Source organism: Larus michahellis, chromosome 6 (genome assembly GCF_964199755.1).
Source record: "Larus michahellis chromosome 6, bLarMic1.1, whole genome shotgun sequence".
Lineage (NCBI taxonomy): Eukaryota > Metazoa > Chordata > Aves > Charadriiformes > Laridae > Larus > Larus michahellis.
The window spans coordinates 55,051,613-55,069,991 of record NC_133901.1 but is presented as its reverse complement, the minus strand read 5'-3'; the positions used below and the strand labels follow the sequence as shown (position 1 = coordinate 55,069,991).

Sequence of the window (18,379 nt, the reverse complement as noted above, 5' to 3'; positions counted from 1 at the left end):
CGCCCTACTTAGCAGCAAGTTACGGAGGAATCCGAAAAGAACCACAGCGCACATCTGCTATAAGTTTTATTTACACAGGAATTGTTACTAGTGGTCTTAAAGGAAGGCTTGATCCTTCTATTTACAGTTATATACAGATTTATAGTTGAAAAGTAAGAAAACTGTACAAGATAACACAAAAATATAAGACAAATTGGATCCAATTAAAGTAGTGAATACATAAGTTAAGAAAAATCTGACATTTAAATTTCAAATTGTTATGAGTAGCATATATGTAGTTTTAAAACCAGATAGCAATGTAAGGTACACCACACTAAATCTTTACCCCAATTATGTAGGACTCTGCTTTTAAACACCAGACAACTGGAAGCCTCCTGCACTTAAAAATACATAATGGCAATTTTGACTTGATTTCCACAGAGGGACCAGTTACAAAAACCCACATGTAAGGAATTTATTTACATTAAATATTAGCAAAAAATGGACCAAGAGAGCGCAAGTGTTCCTCACCTGCAGTGCTATCCATTTTAAATTTCCATCCCCTACAATCACAAACTGTTGTACAGCATCTTTGAGAATAGGAAATGTTTGAAAACATCTGCTGTGACACATACAACATGACCTTATGTCTCACAGTTGAAAGATTGTTAAAGAATTAAGTATCACTAAACCGGATGGTTTTTGGATTTCAGTATTGCACGCTAATAAAAGATAGTTTCAAAAAAACCAATTCTGTGTCTCCATTATTCTGAAGTGTTAAAAGTGGCTGTTCCTTTGACCACACAAAGTCTGCAAATAGCTTTGTCAGTTTCTAGTGTTCACCATTACATACAAGTATTTCTTAGCTGGAAATGGCTCAACAAAATAAAACTTCTGGTGGCAAAACCCTTTCACAGAATACCCACTCTATTTTCAATAGGCTGCACAACCAATACACCAAAACAAATGCTTACCACCACTTGCTTTGAAAGCTGTACACTCTGAAAATAACAGCCCTGATCTTACCACTCTTTAAAATTCAGATGATTTTTGCTCTAACAGGTTTGGGCACAATACTTCCACAGTTCCTGAGTTAATTACATTTGCCCAGACTGAAGAATGAAGCTGCAACTTAAAAAAAAAAGAAACAAGTAAATTAGACAATATCCCTTCCCAAGTTTTAACCATCTTGCACATAAACATACCAAACAACCTTATTTGGTCCTCAATACTTTCATCAAATGGTTAATTTTGGAGGTAATATTTGTACCAAAGCATTTGGTTTGGATAGCAGTTTTGGGGCCTTAAGATTTAGCATTTCCCTCATCCCCCCCAAAAAGTGCCTTTGTGGTATTTGTAAAAAAAGTTATGCCTCAAAATTTTCTTTAAAGTACCAACAGAAGTTATTACAAATGTTTATTGCATTGAGCTGATTCTTTTAAAGTATTAAATATGAACTCCCCTGCTTCTCAGTTTCATAGGTTTTAGTATTCTGTGTGAAAACAAATCTTCCCACAACAAAAGCTAATACTGGCAAAAGGGTGAAGATTTTATCAGTTCATTACTCCACTGAGAGCTGTGTAATTTTTCCATCTCATTTTCACACTTTCTATAGTGCTTTTCCACATAGAAGAGATGTGAAAACTCCTTTGTGATCAAGTGGTTTTCCACATTTTCAGTTGACCTCAACATTATAACGATTAGCTTTTCAGTGCTGGGCTATGGTTCTTGTCCCCTTCTTTGTTGTCCTTCATCAGTGAGGCAAACACCTGGAAAAGTAAATTAGCGAATATAAAAAAAGCCCGTCTTATAGAAAAGATCTATATTAACCACCACAATATTAGCATGGAGATTAATCTCTAGAATGAGACACTAGAAAGGAAGTGCCCATTGCTCAGAAGACAAACACGCAGCATAAAGCGGTCATTAAGTGCCCCATATACTCATGTGCTGACACGTCTTTTTTTGAGATATATAGATATACCCAACAAACTCACCTGTGCCCATTTTTTGTTACTATTCTGCATCTGAATAGCTGCAATACAACTAAAAAGCTTTTCTGATGTAATGTCTTCTGGAAGTTTTGTTAGAAACTGTGCTATATGAATAAAGTCCATCTGTAGGAGAATATCTTCATATAACCGAAGGATTCCTAATCCTGTCCTAAACAAAAATTCTTCTCCATCTCTACAGAAAACGTCCCAGACACGACAGGCCAGATCAAGTGGTAATGACTTGCTGTAGAGGGTAAAAATCCTACAATTGAAAAAAAAAAAAGGCACAGTTATAACTTTAACATATTTCAGAAAGAGGAAAATACAACCTCCTTTAAATCTCAGTTATATTAGTTGAGAGTGAGCAGATGACAAGTTATTTTATATGTTCTTATTTTTTCCATATTTCAAAGATCTACAAGTCTCCAGTTTTTGAAGTCAGAACTCCTACTCTGAAACCCATCTCTGTTTAGCATACAGGAAATCCTCCATTTGAAAGCCACCTCCTTTAGGAAGCTCTAGCTAGAGAAGTTACAAACATCTTTACACTCAAGCAGGGTATAAGGTACAAATAAGAACTTCAGCAATAAAGATCGTAACTGTGTAACTTAACCCGTCCTATTATTTAAGCCATACAGTTTAACAGCTCTGTTCATCATTTGTTTTCTAAACTAAAGACAGAAACTACCTCAATAGAAGGCTACATCCCACTAATGTCCTAAGGAGTAACTACATTTCCATGATACATTATGAATGCGTATTCACCTTAAAAATCATCCAAAAATCAAAAGACAGTTGCCGTTCTATTCTTACCAAGAAGTATCCGATTGCATTTCTTACTGTAAATTTTGTTTTTAAAAAGCATTCATTATACATGGGCAGAGAGTTCAGTCTGCTGTATGTACCATATTGTAGAACCCCTCCCATAAATGTGTAGTGGTTCCTTTGACAGAAAGCACAGTGTTCTCTATTTCCCCAATATTCTTTTTGGGAAGTTGTTCAGGAGCCTCAGAACACTCCTTACCGCAGACTACCATAACCTTTTCCACTCTGCCTTTGTAAGAGGAGCTGTCTGTCTCAAGGCCATCTTTGGAACGCATGCAGGAATAACAATTTCATTTCTCACAGGTAACTGGAAGCAGAATGTTCTAGTACTTTGTACAGCAGCACTGTTTCCACAATATATATACCTCTCTCAATCTGCCCAAACTCTCAGGACTGCAGCACACTCCTGCCTCACAACCCGCTCCTGCTGAGACTTACTGCTCACTGGTAAGCGGCATCTTATAGCCAAAGTTCTTCATTCCCAACTACTCAGATGACACAATGTTTTTATATTATTGAATTCTACCCAATTCAATTTACACTATTAGAAACTTCTAACCCATTAATAATCCTATATGAAGCACATCCTTATCCACACACACACTTATGAACAGACATTCCACATTTGGCAGCACTTAGCACACTTCAAGGATGCTTGCCTTACTGCCTTCAATTACAGGCACATCACGTAGTTTGGTACTCTCTGTTTTAGAACACTCATTACTTCAAAACGTTCACTGTGTTTCCAAGTTTATCCCTTCCCAAACCAGGTCCTAAATTTCATCCTCCTTCTGCTTTAAGTCTATATTCCTGTAGTCATTCTTTCTTCAGGAGCTGATTATGCTCGTTTCATCAAGTCACTTACAATCAGTCATAAGACAACTATGGTGTAGCAGCCTCCTCTCCCCTACTTATATTGCACATAGCTGACTCACCTGCAGCAATGAGAAAATGAGACACACAGGACTCCTGTGCACCTCATTTTCTATCTGAATAGATGTCACCCCTAATCCAAGCTCATAAAGTTTGAACCCTGCCAGAGGAACTCCAGTTGCACAAAACAGTTCACCATGACTTCACAAGAAAGCTGAGGTACACAAACACCTACTGAATGCTTTTTTTTTTTAATGTTATAGTTCTATTGCTGAAAAACCTATAGCAAAACAGAAAGTGTTTGCTTTGTTTGCCATGTTCTCTGAACTCACCAGTCTATCAAATATATGTCTGGAGTAAGACTGTACGATTTGAAATGAAGAAACAATTTGGGAAGATTTTCTTCAAAGAATACTTCAAAGGCTGCAAAGTATTTCAGCATCTGTAGAGACAGCAAAGCAACCTCATAAGCAGGCACCAAAAGAATGTTTAGTTGTAAAATAACACAAACCCCACCAAAACTGATGATGTCAACATAGCACAATGTGACTTCTTAGGATAAGTACAACTATTAAGTGTTTCTAGAGGGAAAACAAAAAATATCAGAACAGTAGCATGTATTCTATGGATTAGAATCTGGTACTCTCAATTTTGTAACCAAAGGCTAAAGTTCTCTGTTATTCAATAGCAGTCATCAATAAAACAACTATGCTTCAAGTCAGAAGAATGTTATGGTTCAAAACGAGAAAACTCTGTGCATACCATGCTGTGATCCACACGGAAAAAGGCCAGCTGGCATGGCTTGTTTAGAAGGTTAGCAAAGGCAATGAAAGCATCTGCCTCTTCCAGATTGAGAATGAGCACAGCAGCAATAAAGGACATCCCTTGTACCTTCAAGTGGGAAAAGCATCAGGCAAATATTGGTGAGTAGGTTCAGTACATCGTATATCTTTGGAAATGCAAATATTTACAGTCTGCAATATGTCAAATACCATTGCATAACATTTCCAGATGAACAGAAACAACACGGATAAATAGTTTTCATGCATGCAGTCAATTTGCTTTCAGCAAGAAATAGAGTGTTTCTTCAGATGCCGGGTTTAGGTGTTTGATGGAATTTCTGGGAAGACTCATGATCACAAGTCCTTGGGACTTGGAACGCAAGAAAGTTAAAACCACACAGGCTGGACCCAGAGCTCCTAGGAGGCAAAACTTGGCCTTAAGTTCATTGTTAAGCTATGGGAAAAGCAGACATGGATAAAAACCTCACATATGGAACAGTTTAGACCCAGACAGATATGTTGGAATTCAGACAAAATTCTGTTTCAGAACAGTCAATACATATCTTCCCACTTGCCAAAAAGTATTTGTTCACATAGACAAAATCACTTTTAAGTGGTTAGCTACAACACAAGTTTACATTTTCCCATGATTACTCTCTCAAAAAACACTTAGCCTGCAATAAAAGTGAAGGGCATTATTCTTGCAGTTGTTAACTGACGATCCGAATACTCATTATACTAAAAATAATTTTACCAATTTCAACTGCAATGATGATTATCCTGCTGTTTCTAGGCATTTATGCTGCCTGCTTCTCATTTAAAAAAATGCACTCAGTATTTTAACCAACTAGGGAAAAAAGTACTGGTACGAATCAGCAACAGTCCAGCAGCTTACCATTTTTGTGGGATAGATGGGTGTGGAAAGAAGATTACATTAAATTTACCACCATATTAACATTTAAAAAAAACCACCTGTGACCGGAAATATCCAGGGTAGCTGAAATGAGAAAGAGAAGACCTATTCGTGAAAAATTACTAATTTGCCTTTTAAAACTCCACCCTGGGAACAAGCAGTGTCAGAACCTGCAGAGTTTGTAATCTCACTTGAAGAGTATGGGAGGGTCTCCAAAAATGAGGTCACAGGTGATGGAATTCAGGGCTAAAAACATTTGAACATGAAAAACCAATTAGATATTAATGCAGAGTCCCAAGCTTGTCTGATTTAGGAAGGAAAACACACCCTGTGCTAAATAATCCTTCGTTGCACAGATCAGACTTAAAACTAAAGTTCTTTTTAGCCCAGAAGCAATTGCAGCTTGTGAAAAGTGTTCTAGCTACCCCCAGGAACAAAGAAAGAAAAAGAAGGAAAAAGCATCCGTTTGTTATTTAACTGCTTCTGTGAGCTGACACCATTCAGCAGAGATGTTAAGCTTAGTTGGTTGGTTTGCGGGTTTTTTGGCAGTTTTTTAATGGGGTTTGGTTTTGGGTTTGTTTTTGTTTTTTTTAACACAGTAATGTTTGCTGCAAACAATCTTATCTTCACTGAACTCAGATGGAGTGATTAATCTTTGGCAACAGGACACCAATGAGGAGTTTCCGGATTTTGGGATGTGCAGTAGAGAAGCAGAGTTATCACTGTGGAAATGGCAGCAGTGGGAGCAACACCAGGACAGAACAGGCTGAGTCCTCGCTGGAATTCCACCCGCAGTTTTTTTTCCTGTAGGTACTCTGGGTCTGTCAGAGCTATAATGCCTTGTGAACACATCTGTTTAAAACTGCAAGCCAGACAGTATACTCATCCTTGACATTCAGTGCATTTTCAGCTATTTAATTATCTCTAAGAACTATCATCATTCTAACTGCTATGAAAAGAATAAGTGCCAAAGTTGAATTTTTTCTTTTTAAGTGCTAGTAGCATAAAGTTTAGATAACCTACTTATTTAAATACAATCTAATACATGACATCTTATTTCCCATGTTATAAACATTTTACAGCAAATACTTACATATCCCACATCCGGTCTGTAACATGTATATGCTCCTAAAACACTATGCAGGAGATCATGATAAGGACCACCCTAATAAAAGGGGAGAGAGGAGGGGGAAAAGAAAAAAAAAAGTTTTTTTTCAAAATCACTTTATAAATATAGGAAGGTAACAAGCCAGTATTTTAAGATGCAAATGAGCCAGTGAATTATTGCTTTGTTCAGATCTAGAATAGTACAAGTTTTTTTACTCTAAGCGTTTCCATGTATGCTTTTGAGATGTTCAAGGAAGAGTAACAGACCAATTCAGTGGAAATCGATATATAATGGAAAGTAAGGATATCTGGTACATATCCAGGTTGGTTTTTCTTTTTCAGAGACAGTGGATGTTTTAATTCTTAGTAACACAAGTTACTGTACTGCAATAGTACATGCTATTTTCTATATGTGCGCGCATATATATTATATCTGTATAAAAATCATAAAGCCTGAAAGTGTGTACTAAAACACAAGATTTCTGTAGAAGCAGTGTGAATATTCTCAGTTTTGCATGTAATTTCGTAAACATTAACAGGAACCACACAGAATTTTTCCAGGAGAAAAAGCCTTATAGTCCATCCCTAAGTGTCCCTACTTTATTCTCATAAAAAAAAAAGAAAAAAAAAATTACTATTTGTTGTTGTATGTAGAAAGGAGTTAATTTTACTTTTGTTGCGTTACACAAACAACTTCTAAAAACTATTCCATCTTTAGCCGTCTAGGTTTCTTTTCTTGCTTAGCTATTCAGAAGTTTAAAGTTGTCCTAACTAAAGTTACAGAAGTCTCACCTTCTGGAAAATATACAGGGATGGAAATGTGCGTGATATATCCAGCTTAATTAGCTCCAGACTGGCCTCGCGATCAGCAACAGATGCAACTGCATCTGCAAGTAAAACCAACACTTGTTAAAACTGATAGAAACAGGTTACCTGTTACTTTCGTATAACACTCTATCCAGGCTGCAACTGGCCCTGCATTCTCTAGAATTCGAACTTTGCCCAGCCCAGTCCTCCAAACCCTGTTTTCTTTCTTATAATCTACTGTGACTTCAGTTACTGAGTCTATTCCAGAGCACAGAGTGAGAGTACTGCTCTTGATCAAAACATGATCCAGTGGTATCTCGCTTTTCAAATTTTTAATTCCTCATCAGCTCATTTCGTGGCTCATTTCAACCAGCAGCATTGAAATATACTATGTGCACTAGAGGGGGAAAAAAAGATGAATTACATCATTATCACAAGAAGCCAGCACTTCTTCACCTGTAAAGTCAACTATTTCTCATGTCCCACTTTTACTGAAGGTAACTAAAATATACAGAGAAGCTTCACTGAAGTTTCCAGAACTGAACACACAGTTATGATCTGCACAAGTTACATTACTTCTGAGCTCTCGTTAGCTCTCATTTGACTCAGATTTTTTTATTTTTTTATTTTTTGCATCCTTAGGACTGGCATTCTCCAAATGGCAGGAAAGAAGGTAGTATTCACTCAAGAATCTCCAGAAGAAATTCAGTCGGCCCTTGAGTTATCTCTGTCCTATCCTGTACGTAAGGGTATGATGCAAATGCTTGTGATAGCGAGGAGAAAACACATGCAACACTTCGGGAAAAGGCTCTTTCAGAGGGCTTAAACCAGCCAAAAGCCATCTGGAAAGCAGAAGATCACAGAATTTGATGAACAGGCTAAACAGAACCTGCTCTGCTGAAGCCTGGAAAGCAGCATTTCCTTCCAGTCCTACTAAAACTATGATAGTTGCATTCAGGATTGAATGGGACTGCTGCAGGCTGTGTTAGGGAAATTTGGGAGAAAGAGGGCAATTAACAACTCAGAGAAAGAACATAACACAATCTAAAATAAAAAGTTCAAGAACTGCTGTGTAATCCCTCCTTTCTCTTTCAAAAGGCACAGGCATTATATTGGATAATTTGGGATCCTTTCATTTGGGACAGTATCTGTTTAGACTGATTCCCAAGGAAGATGAGAATCTGTGATATAGAGCACAAGAAACTCTGGATTTATACAATAAATTCACTTCGTGTACTCCAAAGAGGAGTTGCCAGGGGGTCTTTTAAACAGATCTGATAGGTAACATATCTTTTGACAAATGTCTTATCTTCAAGACACCAAAACATACTTTTCATGCTTTAATCTTTATCTGCCAAAATAAAGCGTTAAGATATTTGAACAGGAAAAACCCTCAAAACTACTCAAATATGTTAAATGAGGCTAAAATATTTGATCTTCTGGACTTTGCTACCAAAACCAGTAATAAGCACATTGGGCTGGCTTGCTTTTCAACCAGAGATCAAAGTCTTATTACTTTAAGTTTTCTCTTATTACGACATTTCCCAGAACATCTGACAGAATCAAAATGGACCCTTCCCCCTTTCATTCCCATCCAGAACTACTACCTTTCCAAAATAAACAAATTACCTAAGCTTTCCCCCACACTCAGCCCACACCCCAACAACAAAAGAACGAAGTGCCACCCCATAATCCAAGGGGCATTGCAAATGTGTTTCTGAGGATGAGCATATTTACAGTCACGTACACACAGAATCTTTTATAAACAGTTTGTCTCAAGACTTCAGATGAGTCACAGAGGTAGCTTAAGGAAGACCCGCATAATTTACAGTCAAACTAGCCAGTTAATCAGGATTGGCAATGGCAAGTGCAAACAAAAAAGCAGAGTCCCAAGAGACCAACTCAAAAATGAGTTACTTCATAGCAGCTGCTATTGACAGTATGACACGAGACAGCATTTAAAAAAGTTAACAGCACAATGAGTTAACATTTATAACAAAGATACATCCACCATTATAAACATCATTGATGCTATTTTTAACAGAAAAAACACTCACAGGAGACAGTAATACGCCAGCAATAAAACTCCGTTATATATACAAGCATGCTAACAGCCCCACTTAACAGATTTGGGAGGAAAGGCCATCTGAGCAGCCAAGGAAACCCAAGTGGGATCCGAGATGTGTAATGGTACACATTCTTCACCTCTCAGTTCCACAATCAAAAAAATAATTTTTCTTTCCCAAAATTGTGGGCGGGACACCAACATAAGAACCATCTAAGCAGATCCAAGCAGCAGCACATACTGTAATTTAGTTTCCCATTTCTTCTTTTTGTATTTCATCTAAAATTTTCATGAGAGCTTACTCCTGGTATCTAATAAAGTCAGAGGAAAACACATTCATTTGCAAATGAACTAGCACATGCAATATTTCAATGCATCTTTTATTGATATAGTAAATACTGTTCAGCCCTTCACTCACCAACTTGTTATGAGAAAGCAAACATTTAAGTAGGGAATGAGCCTGAGTTCTTTTAACGAGTATTCCTAACACTGCAATTGCAGCTGAACTTGTGAGACCTGCTGGGTTTGTAGAAGTGAATCGGAGGCTGTCTAGCACTCAGGAGATCTCACCTTCTATGTCATTCTCAGAACTTGTCTCACTGAAGCTTTTCCATCTTTCCTTAGCTCTCGACAAGAAGATTTCATAAAGTTCTGCAAGAAAGCAAAACAGAACCAACAACAAAAAAGGAAGAGGTAAGTAAGAAAAGCACCCATGCAAAACATCCAGAAAAGCACACTAAGTATTCTTGGCTTTGGTTTTGTTGCTTGGTTTGATCTTAACCACTGTGGGCAGGGGGAGAATCTATTAGATGGTTACCACCAACCACTGCAGTACCACTACATACAGTTTTATAGTGTGCACTGTATTATGCTTTCTTCTGTGGTGAACTTGCAAATTACAACAGGGAAATCATGTCTTAAATAAGTCAGATTTTTATTTTTGTGAATAGGCTGGAACACTTCCAGTTCATCAAAATCATTAGTTATGGAATAAAGCAATTCGCTTTTCCACCCCTTAAGAACGCAAAGCTACAAATTCTCAATTTTAAAAATAAAAAGATTTTTTTGGGTGGGGAGCATCATCTTAACTCTTACAAGACTAAGATATGTTTGTAGGCAGGTTTTGAACCTTGTTCCCATAATCTACGAGGCTATGATGTCTTACTGTAAAAAAAACACCTGTTCCTAAGATTGTGAAATACAGTTCTTCAAAAAGCAAATATAACCCAATTTATATTTTTTAACAAAAGTTCAAATTTTTCTTTCAAAATAACCAACTTAATTTTTGCATTAAAATACGATCTGTTAAGGCATACCAGGAGTGATATTTAATTCGTTTCCCACAGCTAGACTCCAAACCTTCCCACGTACACTTGGGGGTAATCCCTGCCACCACAGCTCTCGAACTCTTCGGGTAGCACGCCTAGGACAAGGAAGCAGGAAAAAGAGAGGAAGAGGCACATATTACACATCTTGTTTTCTAAACTCATTGGGAAGCTTACAAGCAAAGTAATTGAATTCCCAAATCAATATTCAAGCATCTCTGCTTATACTAAAGCCCCATTAAAAAAAAACCCAAAACATTAAGCTCCCAGAAAGCACATTTCATGTTGCTTTGTAATGAGCTCTCACTATATCACAGCAACAAAAACTGACTTCTTGACAAAACAAAAAGGAAGATAAGGTACATGGTTCCTCCGTTTCCAGAGGAGAAACAAGCCAGCCTTGCCTCATTTACACAACAGAATTTTACTTACATGCCTTCCCAATTAGGTAGTATTTCATTGACCCAAATCACCATAGCGCTAGCAATATTCTCTTCTTGCTTGAAACGCTCTCTCATTATTTTTTTCCTTTTATGTGCTTCTTTAATTTCTGTTAAGTGTAACATATTAATAATTCTGTATTAGTGTATATAAATTATTAGGTAAATAATTCAGCTATTATCAAATTATTTAGATGATGCCTGAAAGAGATCAAGGGTAAATTACAGTTGTGCATGAGCTAGCTGGTACTATTTCTGTTGATTGTAGGTGTATTTCTCAGGAATTTTTTAAATTTAAACTATCTTTAAATTATTCAAATACACAGTGATTTAGACAAGCAAAAACGTGGCTAGAAAACTCTTAGCACTCTTTTCTGCAGTACACAGAATGACTAAAAAGCAAACACATCAGCAGCACTGTTTTTCCTGCAATGAATTTCACACCACATTCTACTAAAACCTTACTTATTACTTAGAATAACCAGCAATAATTATAGATAAAATTATTATTCAAAAGTTAAATTCTACATCCATTTTAAAATTATTCAAATTTTACTGAAAATACCACCTAGAAGGATTATGTATTTTATTTTCTGGGAAGAGGACCCAAAGATCTGAGATAAGGCAACAAGGCTGAACAAGAGAAAAGTATTCTGCCTTCTGTTAAAAAAGGATCATTTGCAGATCATTTGCAGATCCTTTGTTTTTTAATAAGGAAGGACAGAGCAGTGCTATCTTGACATCACTAAGAACCACTGTGAAATTGCAAGGCATTTTCTATTTATGGATGCGTTAGACACATCAACGGAGTAAACGTGCCATCCCTGGTAAACTGATACAGCTGACCAGCTTCATTAAGTTTTTACTGAAGCTTTGTGTGCAGCAGTAGTCAATTTAATGAATACCAGGGCACACATACTAAAACACTACACATGGTTGACCCTCCAAAGATACAGTTAGAGAAAATGGACCTCAGATCACACCTTACAAGATGCACGCCACAAAAGGAAGAGTAAAATGAGTTGTCAAATGCCTTGGATTTCTTACCACATCTTTGAGAGTAAGCTGCCACAGATCCATAGAGGCTCAATCAGTTCAGAAGTTTCTATCTCTGACAACAGCCCAAGTAAAACATGCAGCACAGGTTCTTAAAATAGCTTATTCCCTGAACACTAAGCATGAGACTACAGAAGTTCTTTCAACAACTATTCATAGATTGACACAGTACCAGACGCTACAGATATGCTTAACTTAACAAACAGATCTAGTGGGAGTAGGAAGGTTCACACCGGTGAAGCTGGTTGGAAAAAAAACCTTAAGTTTTCACCTGCCTTCACATTGAAATTGATCTCAAATTCCTGTAAAAACCAGATCTTTAAGCAGTCAGCTTTATACTTTGGCTCTCAGTGGCAACTGCAGCAACACAGCTTGAAAAAAAGTCTGAGTACCCAGAAAGTTTCCAGCTGATCACATTAGACAAGTAATTTTAAAAAAAAAATCAACAAGTTTCTACTTAAAAATTAAAGAAAAGGTTAAACTAACTTCTGAACCTTGATAATTGAGTTCTGTTTTCAACTGCATGCACATATGTACCAGAGAATACCCTAGATATTAAACAAGGTTGTTACTGTACCTACTAGCCTACAAGCCAGGAATTACTTTATCTTTGCTGCACAGTTAAAAAGAATTATGGGGATTATTGGCAGTTAACATACCTCGCTTTTTTGCCTCTGCCACCATCTCATCATATTCTTGCCGGTGACGTAAAGCCTCCTCCACTGATTTGGCAGGAAGATTTCTGAAAACAAGTTGTTCCTGAATTCAATACATACAAATGACATTCTGAACTATTTCAAAACAGGTTTTAATTTGGCTTCTCTCTAAGGTGAGCTCTGGGGTTGTCACACTGCCCGTGTTTCAGTAACAGCAGTAGAGGACTTACTGATTCAGAACTACCAGATGTTTACAGCTTCTGTTCATTGGTCCTCTTACAGATTCCCCCAAAGCTGGGTTATTAGATTTGTTGAACATCTGGAATGATGCTCAAATGATGTTTGCGTAAAGTGACAAAAGAGAAATACTGATATTCCATATAAAGTTATTTATTCCAATGCATTTCTGCACATGCATATTTTAATCATTAAATATACCTGCATATCGATACTCCATTTGTTTGTATGAACTCTATGATGATGTATTTTCTATAAAAGGTAAAGGTTTTTATTCATTATAGTTAGCCCTTTAAGACTCCCACAAGAGAAGATAGGTTTACCAAAGGAAGAAAGGCTAGATCCTCATTTATGTCTGAGCTAAAGCTAAGGAAGCTTGCTATAGAACCACAAGTTCACCAGCCTAAAATGGGTTTGGTTTTGGCTGCGTAATGATCCCCTAATTGCCAAACATACACTTCCTTTTGATGGAGCAGACTCATTCCAAAACAAATCAGAACACAATGTTTGTCCTTAGTGTCTTACCCAATCTCTAGTCTACTTTGGTTCAAAATAAACAGAAGACAATTTTTTCATTTTAATATGCACCAAAAAAAAGTTTTCCATCTCCTCTTATACAAGGAGAAAAGATCACTTTAATAACATTTCCAATGGAAGTGAGAGTGGAATGTATTTTCAAGGATGAGATTGTGGCAACACAACTCTTAACACACACTTGGATGGCACTCCAATTTGAAACAAGTGGAAGTGTCATTTGTAGAAACAAACCTGTTTGTTTGTGAATTGTGATATTTTGAAAGTACAGAAAAGCATCAGCCAACCAGTTACCGCATATCTTACTCTCCACCATATGGTAAAAGAAATAATGCTTTTACAAAAAAAAGAGTCATAGCAATCCGTACCTCCATTCAGGATATTTCTGTCTTAGCACTGAATAAGCATATATACCACTAGAGAGAATATTGAAGGAAACAGTGTGTCCTATTTTCCATTTCCTAATTGGAACCGATTAGAGCAAACATTTAAAAGTGCCATCACAAGCTTTCTCAAGGTGCAGCTGGAAAGCTTTGCTCCATTTGTTTTCCTCACAGCATGTGTTCCTACTCAGCAGGTCCTTCTCTTTCCTTCAAATTGCTGAAGACTGAAGATATATAGCTGAAAATACTGACCAATTTATTACCCATTTTTCATTACTATTCTTAGTTGTACTTAATGCAGTTTTTGGTGCATCTTCATCTGCTGTTTCCTTGCCTTCAGCTGCAGTTTTAATGAGCCGTGAAAACATAACTGGAACAGGGGCAAGGAACAGTTTCAGTGAACACTATCATCTCTGTACCAACAAAGCATTTCACTGTAGTTGGCAGATACAAAATAAGCATTCAGCATTTGCAGCAGGAAGGTTATTTCTTGTGTTTCAAAGGCAATTCTTCCCACTCCTGCTGTTACTTACCTAATACTTGTTCTTTTTTCACTTTTTAAAAAAACCCTCTTCTGATAAACCAAGTCCAGGCTTGCTGAAGTGACAACTGCCACTGTTAAGTCTTCCCAACTGGTATAGGAAATTGTTTCCAGAATGGGGGAAGGAGAAGGGAGTGCGCACTGAGATGGCAGTGAAGAAATTGATAAAAGTCCTCAGGAATATTCCCGATTAAGGATGCCCACAGCACAGGCAGCTGTGATATACAGTAGATAACAGACTGTTCGCCCCATCACAGTGAGAAAGAATTTCTCGTATAGACTATCATATACTTAAAGTTTCTTCTGGAGCTATTTGTTAGGCTATTATCCGGAATGGAATAATCCAATGATAATTTCACGTAAGACTTGTGAAGTTTATCTCATCAGAAGCATATCTAACAAATTCAGTCATCATCAGTTCCACAGCAGAATCATACTTACGCTGGTCGATCCTCCAGAATCAAAGCAGTAGTTGAAAGTGGTTCAAACTCAATATTTTTACGTCTTGCTGATGGGGGTGGAGGTTTATACATTCTTCCTGTCCGTGCCTCATATTCCTAAACAACATTATCAATAGAAATGAAGTTTCAACTTTCAGCTTCACTGCTCATTGGTAAGCATATTATTACTCATTGAACACTTATTTAATAACGTTAAAATATATAACATTAAATAATTTAAGACAGCAAGAAGCTAACATTACAAGCTGAAATTGTTTATAGAAAGACAGTGCAGCTTTCCAAAACTGCTAAGTAAAGATGAAGGAGAAAGCAGTTTCTTGTATCAACTTAATCTTTGATTTATTCTAGTTCAATAGTACTACTGAGCATCCAAGATCAGTTAGTTAGGAAAACTGCATAATCTTCCCAAACTAATTAGTGCACAAGTAATATGTGAAGTTGACCAAAAAAAACCAAAAAAACAACCACAAAACACCACCACCAACAAAAAACACTAACAAGAATGTGTGTCTCTTCTCATTTCTTTCCTTTTGATTCTAGCCACCCTTAAGATCTGGTACTTCTCACGTTTCTGAAGCCTTTAGCAAGACCAAACCCACGTTATTCAGAACTACCTACACTACACTAGTTATGATAAATATTGTTATATTGTCACTGAGTCTGTTTCATATAATTTCTTTCTCAGAGGTTAAAACACGCGATCTACTTAGAGAGAAGTATTTACCAGCCTTTAATACAAAGAAGATTCGGAGGAAGAAAGAATCCCATTCCTTTTTCCACAAGAGCAACTCAAAACAGAAATATGAAGCTGTCTTAGGAAAAAGGCTAGACAGAGCCAGATGAAAACTTCAGATCTCACATTCCCTCTTTTTTAGCCTCTGTAAATAAAACACTTACTGCCAAGTTACCGGGAAACCCATTCTTATGATCCAGCAAATCTTAAAAGGTTATCTGTGAGAAGACTTTCAACTTATTCCCAAACCAAGTTAGCTTGTGGGTTCACACTCTGCTTAGGCATGAAGGCTAAATACTAGTTTCTCTGCAAGTCTTCCACATGCTGGAATTCAAACATAAAATATTAAGAGCTGAGAAAAAAAAAATCATCTTTTTAAGAGAACAAATTCAAGGTACTTTAGTAATACTTTCACAGATCACACAGCTCTCTTCTTAAGCAGACCCAAGTGAGCTCTAACTTGTACAAGCTTTTTTTTTTTAATCTAAAGACAGTTTGTTCTTGTACATGTTGCTTTAATAATTGTGTAAGTAAATTCAATCTCAGATTAACCAAATATCTTATGTTTAAGTCACCACAAATAAAAAATTGATCAATTACTAATTAGGTGATGTCTCTTTCAAATGAAAAGTAACAGTCTTCTCTAGAAACTGCTCCCAAATGAATCTCACACCTAATACACAGCTTCTTGTACACATTAGTTCTCACAGGGAGAAGAAACAGAGGGCTTTACACATTCAGTGTTCATTGACAGCATTATAGAAACAGAACTCACAACTTTAAAGCTATTATATAGCTTGAGAGGGCAGCACACAGTTGAAGTCCACAAAGTTAAATGGGAAAAGACCTCTTAGAAATGCAACAATGGTTCAGATTTCCAGAGAAGGCACAAAGGGTCTGCCCAACAGCAAGGTGGCTTAAAGCTTTCTGCTCCACAGCCTCCTTACCCTACCCATTTTAATGATCTCTAACAAAATTTCTGTTCTTCCCTATTGGGCATAATACATGAAATGATGCGAAAAGTATAACCTCAATGATGTCGTGTTAATCTCATCTCAAAAGGAAGTTATCACAGAACCACTGAGGTTGGAAGGGACCTCTGGAGATGTAGTCCAGCCTCCCTGCTCAAAGCAAGGTCAACTACAGCAGGCTGCGCAGTGCCTTGTTCAGCCAGATTTCTAATATCACCAAGGATGGAGACTCCGCGCCTGCTTAGACAGAGGCTATGGCATCCGGTATTCCCAACTGGTTTCCCATGAAAGTACTAACCAGGGCCAACCTGTTATCTTCAGAGATCAGACGTGTTCAGTGTAAGGCCATATGCATTATATGCCGCTATACTTTTCAGATACTAAGCAGTTACCTGGACTTCTTGCCCTTTTCATTTTCTAGTTTGTCGGAGTCAGAACGATAGTTTAACTGATGAGAAAAAGTGATTGCACCTCCATGGAACAAGCCAAAGAATAGTTTTGGAAACCCTTCAGAATCTTTTGAAGTAGTTTCCACCCCGCTCTCCCCGCCAAGTCTTCATCTCTCCGCCCCACAACAGCGTACCAAATAACTCTATTTGTTAGCACCCTGGAAAGACAGGCACAAACCTAGAGCAACCACCCTACTCTTTCAACTAGAGGAGAAGCTCTGTTGCTTTTCTGTCTCCATAAAAGAGCCCAAATATGCACCTTACAAAGAAAACATAGCAACTGTTTGCTATCATCATTTATACATACATTCACACTAAAACCATAATTCTTTGTAAACACAATGACTTAAAAGTTACTAGCCAACCGTTCTTAAATACAACTTAGTTCTAAATATTTCTAAGTCTCTGGCCAAGAACAGTAGTTATACAGATTTCCTAGGACAAATTCCTCTCCTGAAGGGTAATTCCCAATATCACTTTTGATTGAAAATGATATGTACCCAACATCATTCAGCACATTCAAACAAGTTTTAAGTTTTGTTGTAATCCACACAAGCCTGAGAAAAATCAGAAAACAAACACTTACTGTATGAAGGAATATACATATTTTTAAAACTAAAATTATTTAATTCCGCCTAGAACCATGGTGACATTACAGGCACTCCTGCCATGCATTATAACCTCAGGCTACCCCAGCATATTCTTAAAATCGGAATGCATCTCGTGATAGCACCCAGAGGTCAGCATCCAGGCTGCAGTACAGTAGCAATGCCATCCCTCATATTCTTGGCAGAAGTTCTGATTTACTTTTGCACTTTCCAGTATTTTGTAACAGAAGCCACAAAATTAAGTTTTAGTAGTCAGAGATGAGGAAGCTCAAACAGTACCAACCTTTTCAACACTCCTACATACCTCATATGTATGCAGGTTAAATAGAAAAAGCATTGCAAGACGGACATTAGAAATGAAGTCGCTCTCACCTTTTTATTACAAGAAACGCATCTGAATGGTGCTAGTGCTTCTGGCTATCATACATGCTAAGAACAGATACACTATTTCCAAAGCAACAGAGAAAGAAAACAACAACAACAACCTTCAACAGGGATTTTCCACAAAAGGCAGAACTCATCACCCAACTGTGCTTTTGGAAGTACACTTTACGAACAGTTGGTTTTTGCAAGAAAAGAACACATGCGGAGAGAGGGAAAACATGCAGAGAGGGAAAATGGTAAGCGTTACTAGAAAGAG

General features: G+C 37.3%; 1 protein-coding gene across 6 annotated transcripts in view; it reads right to left on the bottom strand.

Moving 5' to 3' along the window:
* Positions 1-53: 53 nt before the first annotated feature.
* Positions 54-18,379, bottom strand: part of TBC1D12 (TBC1 domain family member 12) — a 49,488-nt gene continuing 31,162 nt past the window's right edge. For all 6 annotated transcript variants that reach the window (XM_074591093.1, XM_074591095.1, XM_074591094.1 and 3 more), the window contains 11 exons: positions 14,959-15,074; positions 12,826-12,908; positions 11,103-11,220; positions 10,662-10,768; positions 9,916-9,996; positions 7,266-7,360; positions 6,460-6,531; positions 4,434-4,562; positions 4,004-4,113; positions 1,977-2,235; positions 54-1,748 (listed from right to left, as the gene is read on the bottom strand). In XM_074591093.1, the coding sequence (XP_074447194.1) occupies positions 1,680-1,748; positions 1,977-2,235; positions 4,004-4,113; positions 4,434-4,562; positions 6,460-6,531; positions 7,266-7,360; positions 9,916-9,996; positions 10,662-10,768; positions 11,103-11,220; positions 12,826-12,908; positions 14,959-15,074 (1,239 nt within the window). In that variant the 3' untranslated portion in view covers positions 54-1,679. The remainder of the gene's footprint in view (positions 1,749-1,976; positions 2,236-4,003; positions 4,114-4,433; positions 4,563-6,459; positions 6,532-7,265; positions 7,361-9,915; positions 9,997-10,661; positions 10,769-11,102; positions 11,221-12,825; positions 12,909-14,958; positions 15,075-18,379) is intronic.